At 43.0% G+C, this 14,238-nt stretch overlaps 1 protein-coding gene across 1 annotated transcript in view; it reads right to left on the bottom strand.

Moving 5' to 3' along the window:
* LOC150077195 (solute carrier organic anion transporter family member 74D-like) overlaps window positions 1–14,238 on the bottom strand; it is a 45,413-nt gene that overhangs the window by 16,644 nt on the left and 14,531 nt on the right. Inside the window, exons 5-6 of the mRNA XM_090385810.1 lie at window positions 10,367–10,562; window positions 1,086–1,245 (exon numbers count right to left, since the gene is read on the bottom strand). Of these exons, the coding sequence (XP_090241936.1) occupies window positions 1,086–1,245; window positions 10,367–10,562 (356 nt within the window). The remainder of the gene's footprint in view (window positions 1–1,085; window positions 1,246–10,366; window positions 10,563–14,238) is intronic.

The following is a 14,238-nucleotide window of genomic DNA, read 5'->3' as shown; positions in this document are numbered from 1 at the left end:
ACCACCCGCCGATTGATCCCAGTCGGGCCGGTCTGGCACTACCCGTCTTGTCGAAGCAGGGGCCAAAGTGGTGTATTAAGGCTGGGTCCTCCAACCACAAGGATCCCCCTTTCCGAATTACACGGGTCGCGGCGCACGGCTGCACACGCCGGATTCCCAAGATATAATCCTGGAACAAAGGTATGGGCGTTAGATCCCAATGATGCTAATCTGGAAAAACCAGCAGCATCACTGGGAGATCTCCCCACCACGTACAGGTGCCACCGTCGAGGGGGCCTTTGAACAAGACGCTTTATTATCACCAGAAAACGTTCAGGTGGTTTTTGTGATTCAAAAGTGGACAAACAGAAAAATATCTGTCCACCTTTGACAAACACTGAAAGAGTTGGAGTGTTAATTCATCAAGACAGGTGTCTAAGCAATTATGATTTGAGAGAATAACCGAATTCGTTTATTGATAAAAAATTTATTTATAAACGGATAAACAAAAACAAAGTGAAGCCAACTCTGCATGTTATCTTCAAGTATAAATTCTAGATGACTCAACCTTGGGGAGTCCCCAAAAATTGCAAGAATATAATGATATACTCGACAGTATTATGAAAAAAGGAATTCAAAAAATGCTTCTAACGAAGGGGCAATCGCTGAGCTCTGTGTAATAAGTCCCAAAGGATCGTTGTTTTTAAATGTATTCTCGTAGTTTTCTGGTAGCATCTCGAGCATTTCGATTCCAAACCAGGTCAAACCTAATGCCCACAAGCATCAAGTTTATTATCTATTGTGAAACTCCCGGCAGCATGTAAACTATCTGGTATTCGTTGACCAAAGTCTAATCTAGCCAAGTGCTTCCACTGGTAAAGGTTGACAACCCCCCCCCTGGCCGCCCCATACTATATAATGTCCAACAGGAAGCATTTAGTGTGTGTTTCTGTATTGGGCCAGTCTGGAATTAATTACAATTCCAGACGGGCCCAATTAGAATTAAATGAATGGAATTAATTAGAGTTTAATTAGAGCTAATGCACTTTTCATATTCAAAAGCTGAAACTACTCCATACAAACAAAAATATTGAAAGTAATTTTACCGTGTAATTATCTGTAGCGTTCTGATGTGTGGTGTAGTTAATACATCCGGCATAACATGGAGAGAAATACGCAGAAACTCCGTCCGATCCACAGACAGGCTCAAACACTGCTTTTGTACATTCACATTCACTGTTACAGCTGTTAGTCAGATTTAGAATCCTGAAAAGAAAATAAATAAATATTTCTCAATTCCTTGCACGTACTACTTAAAACTTTGAAACATTAAGAATCAGTTGGTTGGTTGTTGGGTTTTATTGGAGCATTAGCAACTAAGGCTATAATGCGCCAAAACCAGATGATATATAAAAATTAAAATTTCACTAACCTAATTACTTAGATAACCATGTCAAGATATAAAATAGCGAAGGTATAAAATGCAGAAAAGATAAATCAATAAGGAAATAACAATAACATGTACATTTTAAATACAAGTAAAAACCTTTATTGATTTAAAAAAGCTAAAAACAGCAGACACATTGTCATTGTCGGATAAAATCTGACTGAGTGTAAACGGCTCAGTCAGATGGTTAAAAGCGGTAGAACGAGTGCTGCTAAAATCTGGACAGTCAATTAAAAGGTGTCTTATTGTTAAAATTGTGCCACAAGACTCACACATAGGAGGGTCATCAGCCCTCAGCAAAAACGATTGAGTCAAATGACTGTGTCCTATGCGGGTCCGGGCAAGAATAACTTCCTCCTTACGATTCCTGCGCAGACTAGACTGCCACGGTTCAATTAGAGGCTTTATATGATATAATTTATTCGCAGTCTGTCTATTCCACGAATTCTGCCATTGGGAGTGTATCTTTTGGTGTATTATTTGCCTGTAGTCTGTATAGGGGACTGACAGGCAGCGATTATTATTGGGAATTGCTGATTTGGCTGCAGCGTCAGCCAAATCATTTCCCCTAATCCCAATGTGGCTGGGAATCCAGCAGAAGCGGATGTTATATTCACGTTCATGGAGGAAGTGAATCTTCTGCTAAATACTAGACAGAACTGCATAAGAATTATATCTCACGTTTATTAAAGCCTGTAACACGGTGAGAGAGTCGGAATATAAAATGAACCGTTGGTATTGGCATTCACTAATGTGATCCAAGGCTAACTCTATAGCGTGCAGCTCTGCAGTAAATATGCTGCATTCAGAGGGAATCTGCTCCGATGTAGTGCTGTCTGTAAAGACAGCGGCAGATCCCACATATGATTTCGACTTCGAACCGTCTGTGTAGACTGGCGCGAAGTCAGAATGTTAAGTTCGGTGTGCTCAATGAGGCTGCAGGTTGACAGATGGAGTGTCCAACTTGCCCCAATTTCAGTCACATGCTGGAACATGAGCATGCCAGGGTGGAAGGGGTTGCTTTTGTGTTTGAGCAACCTTGTCTACCTTGATATTAAGTTCTTTAAGTAGCGGTTGGACTCGAATACCAAAAGGACGATTGGCAGTCTTACGGGTGTTGTACAAATTTTCCCATCGTGGCTCAAAAACGGATGGACACGTGGGATGGTCTGGCAGGGATTTCAGTTTTAAGGCGTACTTTAGAGACAACTGCTCACGTCGAAGCGATAACGGTGGTTCGTTTGTTTCGACGTATAAGCTCTGGAGAGGAGATGTTCGATATGCTCCAATAGCGAAACGGAGAGCCTGATGATGGACGGGATCCAGCCAACGAAGTACACTGTCTCTGGCCGAATTGTATACCAAGGGCCCGTAATCTAATCTGAATCGTACAGACGCACGGTAAATGCGTAGTAGGGTGCATCGATCCGCACCCCAAGATGTAGAGGAAAGAGAGCGCAGAATATTCAGGCCTCGTGTGCACTTTGTGCGGAGTTGACGGATGTGATCCAGAAAGGTCAGTTTTTTTATTGAATATGAGTCCCAAGAATTTTCTGTCCGCTGCTACTAGAATAGCATCTTGTCCGAGCTTTAATTCAGGTTCAGGATGAAGACTACGCTTACGACAAAAGTGTACGCAAACAGTCTTCACCGGCGAGAACCTGAAGCCATTAGCAAGTGTCCAGGAATTAAGGCGATCAGTGGCTTTTTGAAGTTGTCTTTCAATAACCTTCAGATTGCATGACTGGCAAAATATGCTAACATAGGGGGTACTGTTTCCCCTCTATGTTATCAACATAGAGGGTACTGTTTACATTTGGAGGAAGTTGTTCTGTGATGGAATTTACTTTGATGGCGAAAAGCGTGACACTTAATACTGTTCCTTGTGGTACTCCCTCCTCTTGGCTGAAGGAACGAGAGAGTGAGGATCCCACACGAACTTGGAAAGATCGATTGGCTAAAACGTTTTTAATAAAAATGGGGAGATGCCCTCTAAGACCAAGGCTATGCAAATCTTTTAAGATGCCAAATCTCCAAGTTGTGTCATACGCGTTTTCCATGTTAAAGAATACAGACACTAAATGTTCACGTTTTAGGAAGGCATCCCGGATGGATGTTTCCAGTCTAATTAGATGGTCCAAAGTGGACCGGTTCCTTCGGAAGCCGCACTGGATGTTGGAGATGTTGTTGTTGAGTTTAACGACACATAGGCTGCTGGGGCCATATTGTGTCTTTCTAATGGTGAATATGAAACAATAACTATATTTTATGGTATATTCCTATCCGATTTAAGAAAGTAAATAGTTCCTTTTTATTAGGATCATTTCCCAGGATCTGCATTAAATTTACTGATGACTGTATATTAAAATTTGACTTAAAGATGCCTAAGCGGATGGTTTGAAAGTGGGGACAGTCCACGGATGTTGGAGAGAAGGTCATTTGCTTCTAAATACCATATGAAATGAAAATTAACCATTCTCTCCAGGATTTTGCACGGAGAGCTACTCAGAGCAATAAGACGATAATTAGTAGTGTCTTTTGGATCCTTTCCTGGCTTAGCAAAGGCAAGAACGATTGCCTTGCGCCAGAAATCCGGAAACTGCCCTTCAATAAAGATTCTGTTATATAGAAGGAGCAGAAAATCCATAGATTTTGGTGAAAGATACTTAATCATTTCATAATGGATGCCATCTGGTCCAAGAGCACTTACTTTGGAAAGAATGAGACCTCTTTTCAGTTCCTGTATAGTGAATGGCCTGTTGTACGGATACACGCTCTTAGAGTTAAAATTAAGTGTCGGTTTTTCGATTTTATGTTTCAGGACCAGGAATTCTGGGGAATACGAAGATGTTGCAGAGATATCAGAGAATGTTTCCCCAAGTGAATTGGCTATTGCAGTTGGATCTGCAATAGTGCATCCATTATAATCTAGGATTGAAGAATTGTGGGATGTATATAAACTCCCTTCATTTTCCGAATTTTATCCCAGACGAACTTAGTACTAGTATACTAAGTAATTCATGAAGTAAAAAGGATCCACGATTCCTTTTGACTCTGTCGGAGGATGTAGCGTGTTTTGGCCAGTGCGCGTTTAAAGGCTAAAAGGTTGGTCGTGGTAGGATATCGGCGGAATATCCCCCACGCTTTGTTTTGAGCCTTTTTTGCTGCTGTGCATTGTGAATTCCACCAAAGTTTGGGAAATGGTGGAAACCGGGCAGTTGTTTTTGGAACAGCATTCGCAGCTGCTTGAACGATAATTTTTGTGATGTTCGTTACTGCATCATTGATAGGCTCCTGACTGACGGTACGGAGGTAAAACTTTCCTGATGTTGGAAGGCAGACCAGTCAGCCTGATCAATCTTCCACAGTGGTAACCTAAGAGGAAGACACGGTCTCGCACTGTATAACGAGGTTATCACAGGGAAGTGATCACTTTCGTATGGGTTCTCCTCCACTTACCAAGTGAGTGAAAGGAGTAGAGAAGGGAGCAAATAGAAAGATCAATAGAAGAAAAAGTACGGGTAGGTATGTGGAAGAAGGTGTTTGTTCCAGTATTTAGAAGGGAAAGGTCATTGTCATTGAGTATACGCTCTATGACTCGTCCCCTTCCATTGATGTTGGCACTACCATACAGGGTGTTATGTCCATTAAAATCCCCGAGAAGTAAGAAACGGGGAGGCAACTGCGTTTTAAGATCATCAAGGTCTTTCTGGGATTGTCAGTCCCAGGTGGCAAATAAAAAGAGCACACGGTTAATAAAAATCCAACTGTAAGGCGAACTGGAACAATCTCTATGTTGGGTGTAACCAGGAAGGGTTGAACTGGGGCCTGGTTGCACACAAGGATAGCCACTCCTCCATGGGTTGGTCAATCTGAAATTCTGTCCTTACGAAAAAATGTTAGGCATGGGGGGTCATCATTTGCCTTGAGATAAGTTTCCTGCAAGCAAAAGCAAACTGGCTCGTACTTTTGCAGGAGGGCCTTGATGCCATCAGTATTTCGTCTGAATTCACGACAATTCCATTGTAGGAATTTAGCCATTATTTTGGCTTGGTGGGTCCATCAGGCGGCTGCCGAGGTGCCGAGGGCTTACTGTTGTCAGTCTTGGATTTATTTTTTTGGGGAAGAATGGACGCTGTTCGGTGTCCATTTCTTCTTCCGCAAAGAGTTCCAAGACTGATTCATCCGGTACCTCCTTGTCCTCTACATCCATTGTTTCTGTTATTACTGGTGTCTCTTTACCACTTGGTTTTGGTAGTGGTGGAGCACTCGTAGGTACGGATATAGGAGTGGCAGTTGACTGTTTTTTTTTTTTTTTTTGGTGGGCTTTTGTGAACTCAATAAATAGCGTGCAATCAGAGTGAACGACTCTCTTGATGGTACAATCATCTCAGATTGCGCACCGATAGTGCACTTCGCAGAAACCTTCTGGGCATATGAAGGCTTCCCGCTATTTATTGGTTGTATGCGTTTTCTAGCCTCTGGGTAGGAGATATTCAGCTCTGTTTTTAGTTTTTGGATCTCTTTTTCATTCTTCCACCGCTGGCTCCAGTAGCGATACGGATAGCCTGATGGTGGACAGGGTCCAACCATCGAAGGACACTCTCTCTAGCTGAGGAGTATACCTGGGCCCCGTAGTCTAATTTGGATCGTACAAGTGCACGGTAAATACGTAGTAGGGTGCACCCGTCTGCTCCCCAACGTGTGGAGGAGAGAGAGCGAAGAATATTTAGCCCCCTCGTGCATTTTGTACGAAGTTGACGAATATGTTCGAGAAAGGTCAACTTTTTATCAAACACCAGTCCCAAGAATTTTGTGTCTGACACTACTGGAATAGCATTTTATCCTGAACCTAAATTAGCCTTAATTTAAGTTCAGGATGAAGATTACGCTTACGACAAATGTGTACGCAAACGGTCTTCTCTGGCGAGAACCTGAAGCCATTTGCAAGTGTCCAGGAATTAAGGCGATTGATGGCTTGTTGCAGTTTTCTTTCATTAACCCTCATGTTGCATGACTGACAAAATATGCTAAAGTCATCAACATAGAGGGCACTGTTTACAGTTGGAAGAAGTTGTTCAGTGATGGAATTTATTTTGATGGCAAAAAGCGTGACACTTAAAATTGATCCTTGTTTTACTCCCTCCTGTTGGCAGAAGGGACGAGAGAGTGAGGATGCCACACGAACTTGGAAAAATCGATTGGCTAAAAAGTTTTTTATAAAAATGGGGAATTGCCCTCTAAGACCAAGGCCATGCAAATCTTTTAAAATGCCAAATCTCAAAGTTGTGTCATACGCCTTCTGCATGTCAAAGAACACTGAAACCAAGTTTTCGCGTTTTAGGAAAGCATTCTGGATTAATGTTTCCAGTCTAATTAAATGATCAAGAGTTGATCTGTTTTTTCGGAAGCTGCACTGGATGCTGGAGAGAAGATCATTCGATTCTAAATAACACATTAATCGAAAATTAACCATTCTCTCCAGGATTTTGCACAGGCAGCTAGTCAGAGCAATAGGACGGTAATTAATAGGGAATTTAGGATCCTTTCCTGGCTTCGCAAATGCAAGCACAAATGCCATGCGCCAGGAATCCGGAAATTGCTGTTTTATATAGATTCTATTATACAGAACAAGCAGGCGATCCATAGATGCAGGTGACAGATGTTTAAGCATTTCATAATGGATGCCATCTGGTCCAACAGCATTAGCCTTGGAATGATAGAGGGCTCTTTTTAGTTCCTGCAGAGTGAAAGGCAGGTTGTAGGGAAAAAAGCCTTTCTGTGTGAAATTTAGTGCCTCTTTTTCTCTTTTATGTTTCAGGACCAGAAACTCTGGGGGATAGGATGATATCACAGAGATGTTTGAAAATGTTTCCCCAAGGGCATTGGTTATCGCAGTGGGATCTACAATAGTGCATCCCTTATAGTCAAGGATCGATGAAGGGTGGGATGTATATTTTCCCTTCATTTTTCGGATTTTATCCCAGACTACCTTAGAGATGGTAGACTGGTTAACAGATAATGAAAAACGGATCCATGATTCCCTTTGACTCTGACGGGGAATGTAGCGTGCTTTGGCTCGTGCACGCTTGAAGACTATTAGATTAACAGTGGTAGGATATCGGCGGAATATCCCTCACGCTTTGGTTTGAGCCTTTTTTGCTGCTGTGCATTGTGGATTCCACCATGGCTTGGGAAAGGTGGAAACCGGGCAGATGTTTTCGGTATGGTATTGGCAGCTGCTTGGACGATATTTTCTGTAATGTATGTTACTGCATCATTGATAGGCTCCTGACTGACGGTACTGAAGTCAAAACTTGCCTGATGTTGGAAGGCAGTCCAGTCAGCCTGATCAGTCTTCCACCGTGGTAACCTAAAAGGAAGACATGATCTCCCACTGTGTAACAAGGTTATCACAGGGAAGTGATCACTTCCGTATGGATTCTCCTCCACTTCCCAAGTGAGTGAAGGGAGTAGAGAAGGGGAGCAGATAGAGAGATCAATGGCAGAAAACGTACGGGTAGGCATGTGGAAGAAAGTGTTTGTTCCAATATTTAGAAGGAAAATGTCATTGTCATTTAGCATACGCTCTATGACTCGTCCTCTTCTATTAATGTTAGCATACCCCACAGGGTGTTATGTCCATTAAAATCCCCGAGAAGTAAGAAAGGGGAGGCAACTGCGTTATAAGATCATCAAGGTCTTCGTGGGAGATGTCAGTCCCAGGTGGAAAATAAATTGAACAGACAGTTAACAGAAATCCCACTGTAAGGCGAATTGCAACAGCCTCTATGCTAGTTGTAATTAGCAAGGGCTCAACTGGGGTCTGGTTTCCCACAAGGATAGCCACTCCTCCATGAGCAGGACCATCCGCAATTCTATCCTTACGAAAAAGTGTTGTGTTATGCATGTTTGGGTTATCATTTGCCTTTAGATAAGTCTCCTGCAAGCAAAAGCAAACTGGCTCGTGCTTTTGCAGGAGGGCCTTGATGTCATCAGTATTTCGCCGGAATCCACGACAATTCCATTGTAGGAATTTAGCCATTATTTTGGCTTGGTGGGTCCGTCAGGCGGCTTCCGAGGTGCTGAGGGCTTACTTTTGTCAGTCTTGGATTTATTTTTTTTGGTGAAGAATGGACGCTGTCCCGTGTCCATTTCTTCCTCCGCAAAGAGTTCCAAGACTGATTCATCCGGTACCTCCTTATCTCTAAATCCATTGTTTCTGGTGTTACGGGTGTCTCTTCCGAACTTTTTAGCTTTTCTTTACCACTTTGTTTTGGTAGTGGTGGAGCACTAGGAGGTACAGATATAGGAATAGCAGCTGACTGCGTTTTTTGGTGGGCTTTTGTGAACTTAATAAATAGCGTGCAATCGGCGTGAATGACTGTCTTGGTGGTACAGTCATCTCTGTTTGTGTGCCGATAGTGCACTTCGCAGAAACCTTCTGAGCATATGAAGGCTTCCCGCTATTTATTGGTTGTAAGCGTTTTCTGCCCTCTGGGTAGGAGATGTTAAGCTCCGTTTTTAACTTTTGTATCTCCTTTTCGTCCTTCCACTGCTGGCATGATCGAGAGTATGCAGGGTGCTCTCCTTGGCAGTTAATACAGTTAGGCTTAGGAGCTATATATTCCTTGCTCTCGTGAACTTGAGCACCACATCGAGCACAGGCAGGGTTACCACGACAAGGTGTTTGTAAGTGGCCGTACTTTTGACATTTAAAACACCTCAGTGGGTTTGAAACGTAAATCCTCACTGGGCAGTTTAAGTACCCTGCCTTGATGGCACTTGGAGGCCTTGGGGAGTTGAATGTTAGGATGAGAACTCGGGTAGGGACAAGATTCCCATCCTTACGCATGGATATTCGCTTTACAGCTGTTACTCCTTGTTCATTTAATTCAGAGCAGATCTCTTCTTCAGAAACGTGAAGAAGATCCCACTCTGATATGACACCTCGTGAAGAGTTCAAAGTTTTGTGAGGGGTTACGATAATGGGTATTCCCCCTATAGATGTGGCTTTCAAAATTTTTTCTGCTTGATTTATGTTGGATGCTTCAATAAGAATATCTCCAGAACGCAGCCGTTTTAGGGATTTGGGTGAACCTGCCCTCCCTTCTAATCCTTTCTGGATAAAGAAAGGTGACATTTTCCCTATTGACTGCTCTCCGGTGGAATGGAGAATGAGGAAAAGCGGTGTCACAGATGGTGTTTTCTCCTCAGTTCTGGCTCTTTTAGCTGAATTGCTCTCACTTTCTTCCGACGATCGATTAGGTAGGGGCCTTGTTGGGGCCCCAGAAAAAGAGGGATTTAAATTACTCATGAGAGTAAAGAGAAAGTGTCTGATGCCTAAGTACCTCACCCACCACGGAGCCCTACGAGGGACGCCCACTCGTGAACTAGCAGGTACTGCGTACACGAATGGGACGCCGAGTTCGCTTAGGAGCACCATACCCACGTTACCAATACGGCTTTATCCCGTCCCAGGACCAGAGGGAGGGAGACTTATTGGAACGCAGTTGACCCTAGCAGTAAAATACCACCCGCCGATTGATCCCAGTCGGGCCGGTCCGGGACCTCCCGTCTTGTCGAAGCAGAGGCCAAAGTGGTGTATTAAGGCTGGGCCGCTCAACCACCAGGACCCCCCCTTTCCGAAATCCACGGGTTGCGGCGCACGGCTGCACACGGCGGATTCCAAAGATGTAACCCTGGAACCAAGGTATGGGCGTTAGATCCCAGTGATGCTAGTCTGGAAGTCCAGCAGCGTCACTGGGAGGTCCCCTCACCACGTACAGGTGCCCACATCGAGGGGAACATTTAAAGTATTTATCGCTAATACGCATACACATTTTTCATAAATTATCTTAAATAATAAAAGAGTTTAAAAAGGAAATTAAAAAAAAAAGATGTACGTAATAGATTATATTATTAAGAATTAATATTTACCCAATGTCTGAGTACGTTGTTGCAGGTAAGCTTAACGAAGGGCACTCCATGAACATGGTAATCAGCAGTCTAACAGCGATGAGGGTTTCCTGGAACAAGATATATCCAGCTATATAACGAGGTCTTGGTTTATACCTTCTAATCACAACACCACCAATGAAAGCACCCACAAGCATACAAAACATGCTACCCGAACCTGAAAAGGTTAAAATTTCCATTCTATTTAATTGTTAGTGCTTCTGAGGCATTATTCAACGTTTTAACTGACCTAAACTTAACAAATACTTTTATTGTATAACGCGAGAAATTTAACAGTACTTGTATGCGCCCTTCAAGGTTTGAGTTTGAGTTTGATTTTGAGTTTATTGGCGCAAAAACAACTATGGTCATACTGCGCCAAGAAACGACTAAAATAACAATAAAGATAAATTCTGGTAACCTTTAAAAAGGTTACCTCGTCAAATTGTTATTTATATACGTGGGTATATATTAATAGCTTTTAAAAATTTAAAAACTGCCGACACATGGTCGTTGTCTGATAAAATCTGACTGAGTGTATAAGGCTCAGTCAGATGAGTAAAAGCGGTAAAATGTATATTGCGAACATGGGTATAATGAACGCAATCTATTAAAATATGCTTTACAGATAAAACGGTGTCGCAAGACTCGCACATAGGAGGGTCATCCACCCTCAGCAGAAAAGAATGTGTCAAATGACTGTGTCCTATGCGGAGTCGGGCAAGAACAACTTCCTCGCTCCGATTCCTGCGCAGACTAGACTGCCACGGTTCAATTACAGGCTTTATTTAATATAATTTATTTGTTCTCTGTCTGTGCCATAGTTCTTGCCATTGGGAATAAATCTTGTTGCGTATTATTTGCCTGTAGTCTGTATAGGGGACTTACAAGCAACAATTATGAGTGGGTGTTGCTGATTTGGCTGCAGCGTCAGCCAAATCATTTCCCTTTATCCCAATGTGGCTAGGAATCCAGCAGAAGCGGATATCAAACTTGTATTCATGAAGAGAATATATCTTCTGCTGAACTCGAAAAAGAACTGGATGAGAATTGTGTCTCAGAGATAATAAAGCCTGTAATACACTAAACGAGTCAGAATATATTATTGACCTTTGTAATTGACAAGTTCGAATGTGATCCAAGGCTAGCTCTATAGCATACAGCTCTGCAGTGTATGTGCTGGATTCAGGAGGAATCTGCTGAGATATTATAGTGTCCGGAAACACAGCAGCAGATCCTACGCACGATTCAGACTTCGAGCCGTCTGTGTAAACGGGCAGGAAGTCTGAATACTCAGCTTGGTGTGCAGAGTAGAGCTTCTGGTAGAGAGATGACGAGGTTTCAGATTTTACCCATTTCTTAAGGGAGAAGTTGCACGATGGAGTATGAGCATGCCAGGGTGGAAGAGTCTCTTTTTGTGTTTGTGCAACCTTGTCTACCATGATGTTAAACTCTCTTAGTAGCTCTTGGACACGAATACCAAAAGGTCGGTTGGCAGTCTGACGGGTATCGTACAAGTTTTCCCAACGTGGCTCAAAAACGGATGCCCACGTAGGATGGTCTGGCAGGGATTTCAACTTTAAAGCATAGTTTAAAGACAACTGCTTACGTCGAAGGGATAACGATGGTTCATTTGCTTCGACGTATAAGCTCTGGACAGGAGATGTTCGAAAAGCTCCAGTAGCGATACGGATAGCCTGATGGTGGACAGGGTCCAGCCATCGGAGGACACTATCTCTAGCTCAGGAGTATACCTGGGACCCGTAGTCTAATTTGGATGGTACAAGTGCACGGTAAAGCCGTAGTAGGGTGCATCGATCTGCTCCCCAACGCGTTGAGGAGAGAGAGCGGAGAATATTGAGTCCCCTCGTGCATTTTGTACGAAGTTGATGAATATGTTCGAGAAAGGTCAACTTTTTATCGAACACAAGTCCCAAGTTGATTGATTGATTGATTTTGTGTTTATTGGCGCAAAAACAGCTAAGGTTTTACTGCGCCATGAAACGATTAAAATATCAATAAAGATAAATTCTGGTAACCTTTAAAAAGGTTACCTCGTCAAATTGTTATTTATAAATGTGGGTATATATATTAGTAGCTTTTAAAAATTTAAAAACTGCCGACACGTGGTCGTTGTCTGATAAAATCTGACTGAGTGTATAAGGCTCAGTCGAATGAGTAAAAGCGGTAAAATATATATTGCGAACATGGGTAAAATGAACGCAATCTATTAAAATATGCTTTATAGTTAAAACGGTGTCTCAAGACTCGCACATAGGAGGGTCATCCGCCCTCAGCAGAAAAGAATGTGTCAAATGACTGTGTCCTATGCGGAGTCGGGCAAGAACAACTTCCTCGCTCCGATTCCTGCGCAGACTAGACTGCCATATTTCTATTACAGGCTTTATTTGGTATAATTTATTTGTTCTCTGTCTGTGCCACAGTTCTTGCCAATGGGAATATTTCTTGTTACGTATTATTTGCCTGTAGTCTGTATAGGGGACTGACAGGCAACAATTATGAGTGGGTGTTGCTGATTTGGCTGCAGCGTCAGCCAAATCATTTCCTTTTATCCCAATGTGGCTAGGAATCCAGCAGAAGCGGATATCAAACTTGTATTCATGAAGAGAATGTATCTTCTGCTGAACCCGACAAAGAACTGGATGAGAATTGTGTCTCAGAGATAATAAAGCCTGTAGTACACTGGAAGAGTCAGAATATATTATTGACCTTTGGAATTGACAAGTTCGAATGTGATCCAAGGCTAGCTCTATAGCATACAGCTCTGCAGTGTATATGCTGGATTCAGGAGGAATCTGCTGAGATATTATAGTGTCTGGAAAGACAGCAGCAGATCCTACGCACGATTCAGACTTCGAGCCGTCTGTGTAAACGGACAGGAAGTCTGAGTGCTCAGCTTGGTGTGCAGAGTAGAGCTTCTGGTAGACAGATGACGAGGTTTCAGACTTTACCCATTTCTTAAGGGAAAAGTCGCATGGTGGGGGATGAGCATGCCAGGGTGGAAGAGATTCTTTTGGTGTTTCTGCCACCTTGTCTACCATGATGTTAAACTCTCTGATTAGCTCTTGGACACGAATACCAAAAGGTCGGTTGGCAGTCTGACGGGTATTATACAAGTTTTCCCAACGTGGCTCGAAAACGGATGCCCACGTAGGATGGTCTGGCAGGGATTTCAACTTTAAAGCATAGTTTAAAGACAACTGCTTACGTCGAAGGGATAACGATGGTTCGTTTGCTTCGACGTATAAGCTCTGGACAGGAGATGTTCGAAAAGCTCCAGTAGCGATACGGAGAGCCTGATGGTGGACAGGGTCCAGCCATCGGAGGACACTATCTCTAGCTGAGGAGTATACCTGGGACCCGTAGTCTAATTTGGGGCGTACAAGTGCACGGTAAAGCCGTAGTAGGGTGCATCGATCTGCTCCCCAACGCGTTGAGGAGAGAGAGCGGAGAATATTGAGACCCCTCGTGCATTTTGTACGAAGTTGACGAATATGTTCGAGAAAGGTCAACTTTTTATCAAACACAAGTCCCAAGAATTTTGTGTCTGACACTACTGGAATAACATTTTCTCCGAGCCTTAATTCAGGTTCAGGATGAAGACTACGCTTGCGACAAAAGTGTACGCAAACGGTCTTCTCCGGCGAGAACCTGAAGCCATTGGCAAGTGCCCAGACATTCAGATTATCAATGGCTTTCTGCAGTTGTCTTTCAATAACCCTCATGTTGCACGACTGACAAAAAATGCTAAAGTCATCAACAAAGAGGGCACTGTTTACAGTTGGAGGAAGTTGTTCTATGATGGAATTGACTTTGATGGCAAAAAGCGTGAC

The sequence above is a fragment of the Mastigoproctus giganteus genome, chromosome 12 (assembly GCF_048544385.1).
Source record: "Mastigoproctus giganteus isolate SK-2022 chromosome 12, ASM4854438v1, whole genome shotgun sequence".
Classification (NCBI taxonomy): domain Eukaryota; kingdom Metazoa; phylum Arthropoda; class Arachnida; order Uropygi; family Thelyphonidae; genus Mastigoproctus; species Mastigoproctus giganteus.
Note: the sequence above shows the minus strand (reverse complement) of the source record. Positions and strands in the feature narration are given on the sequence as shown.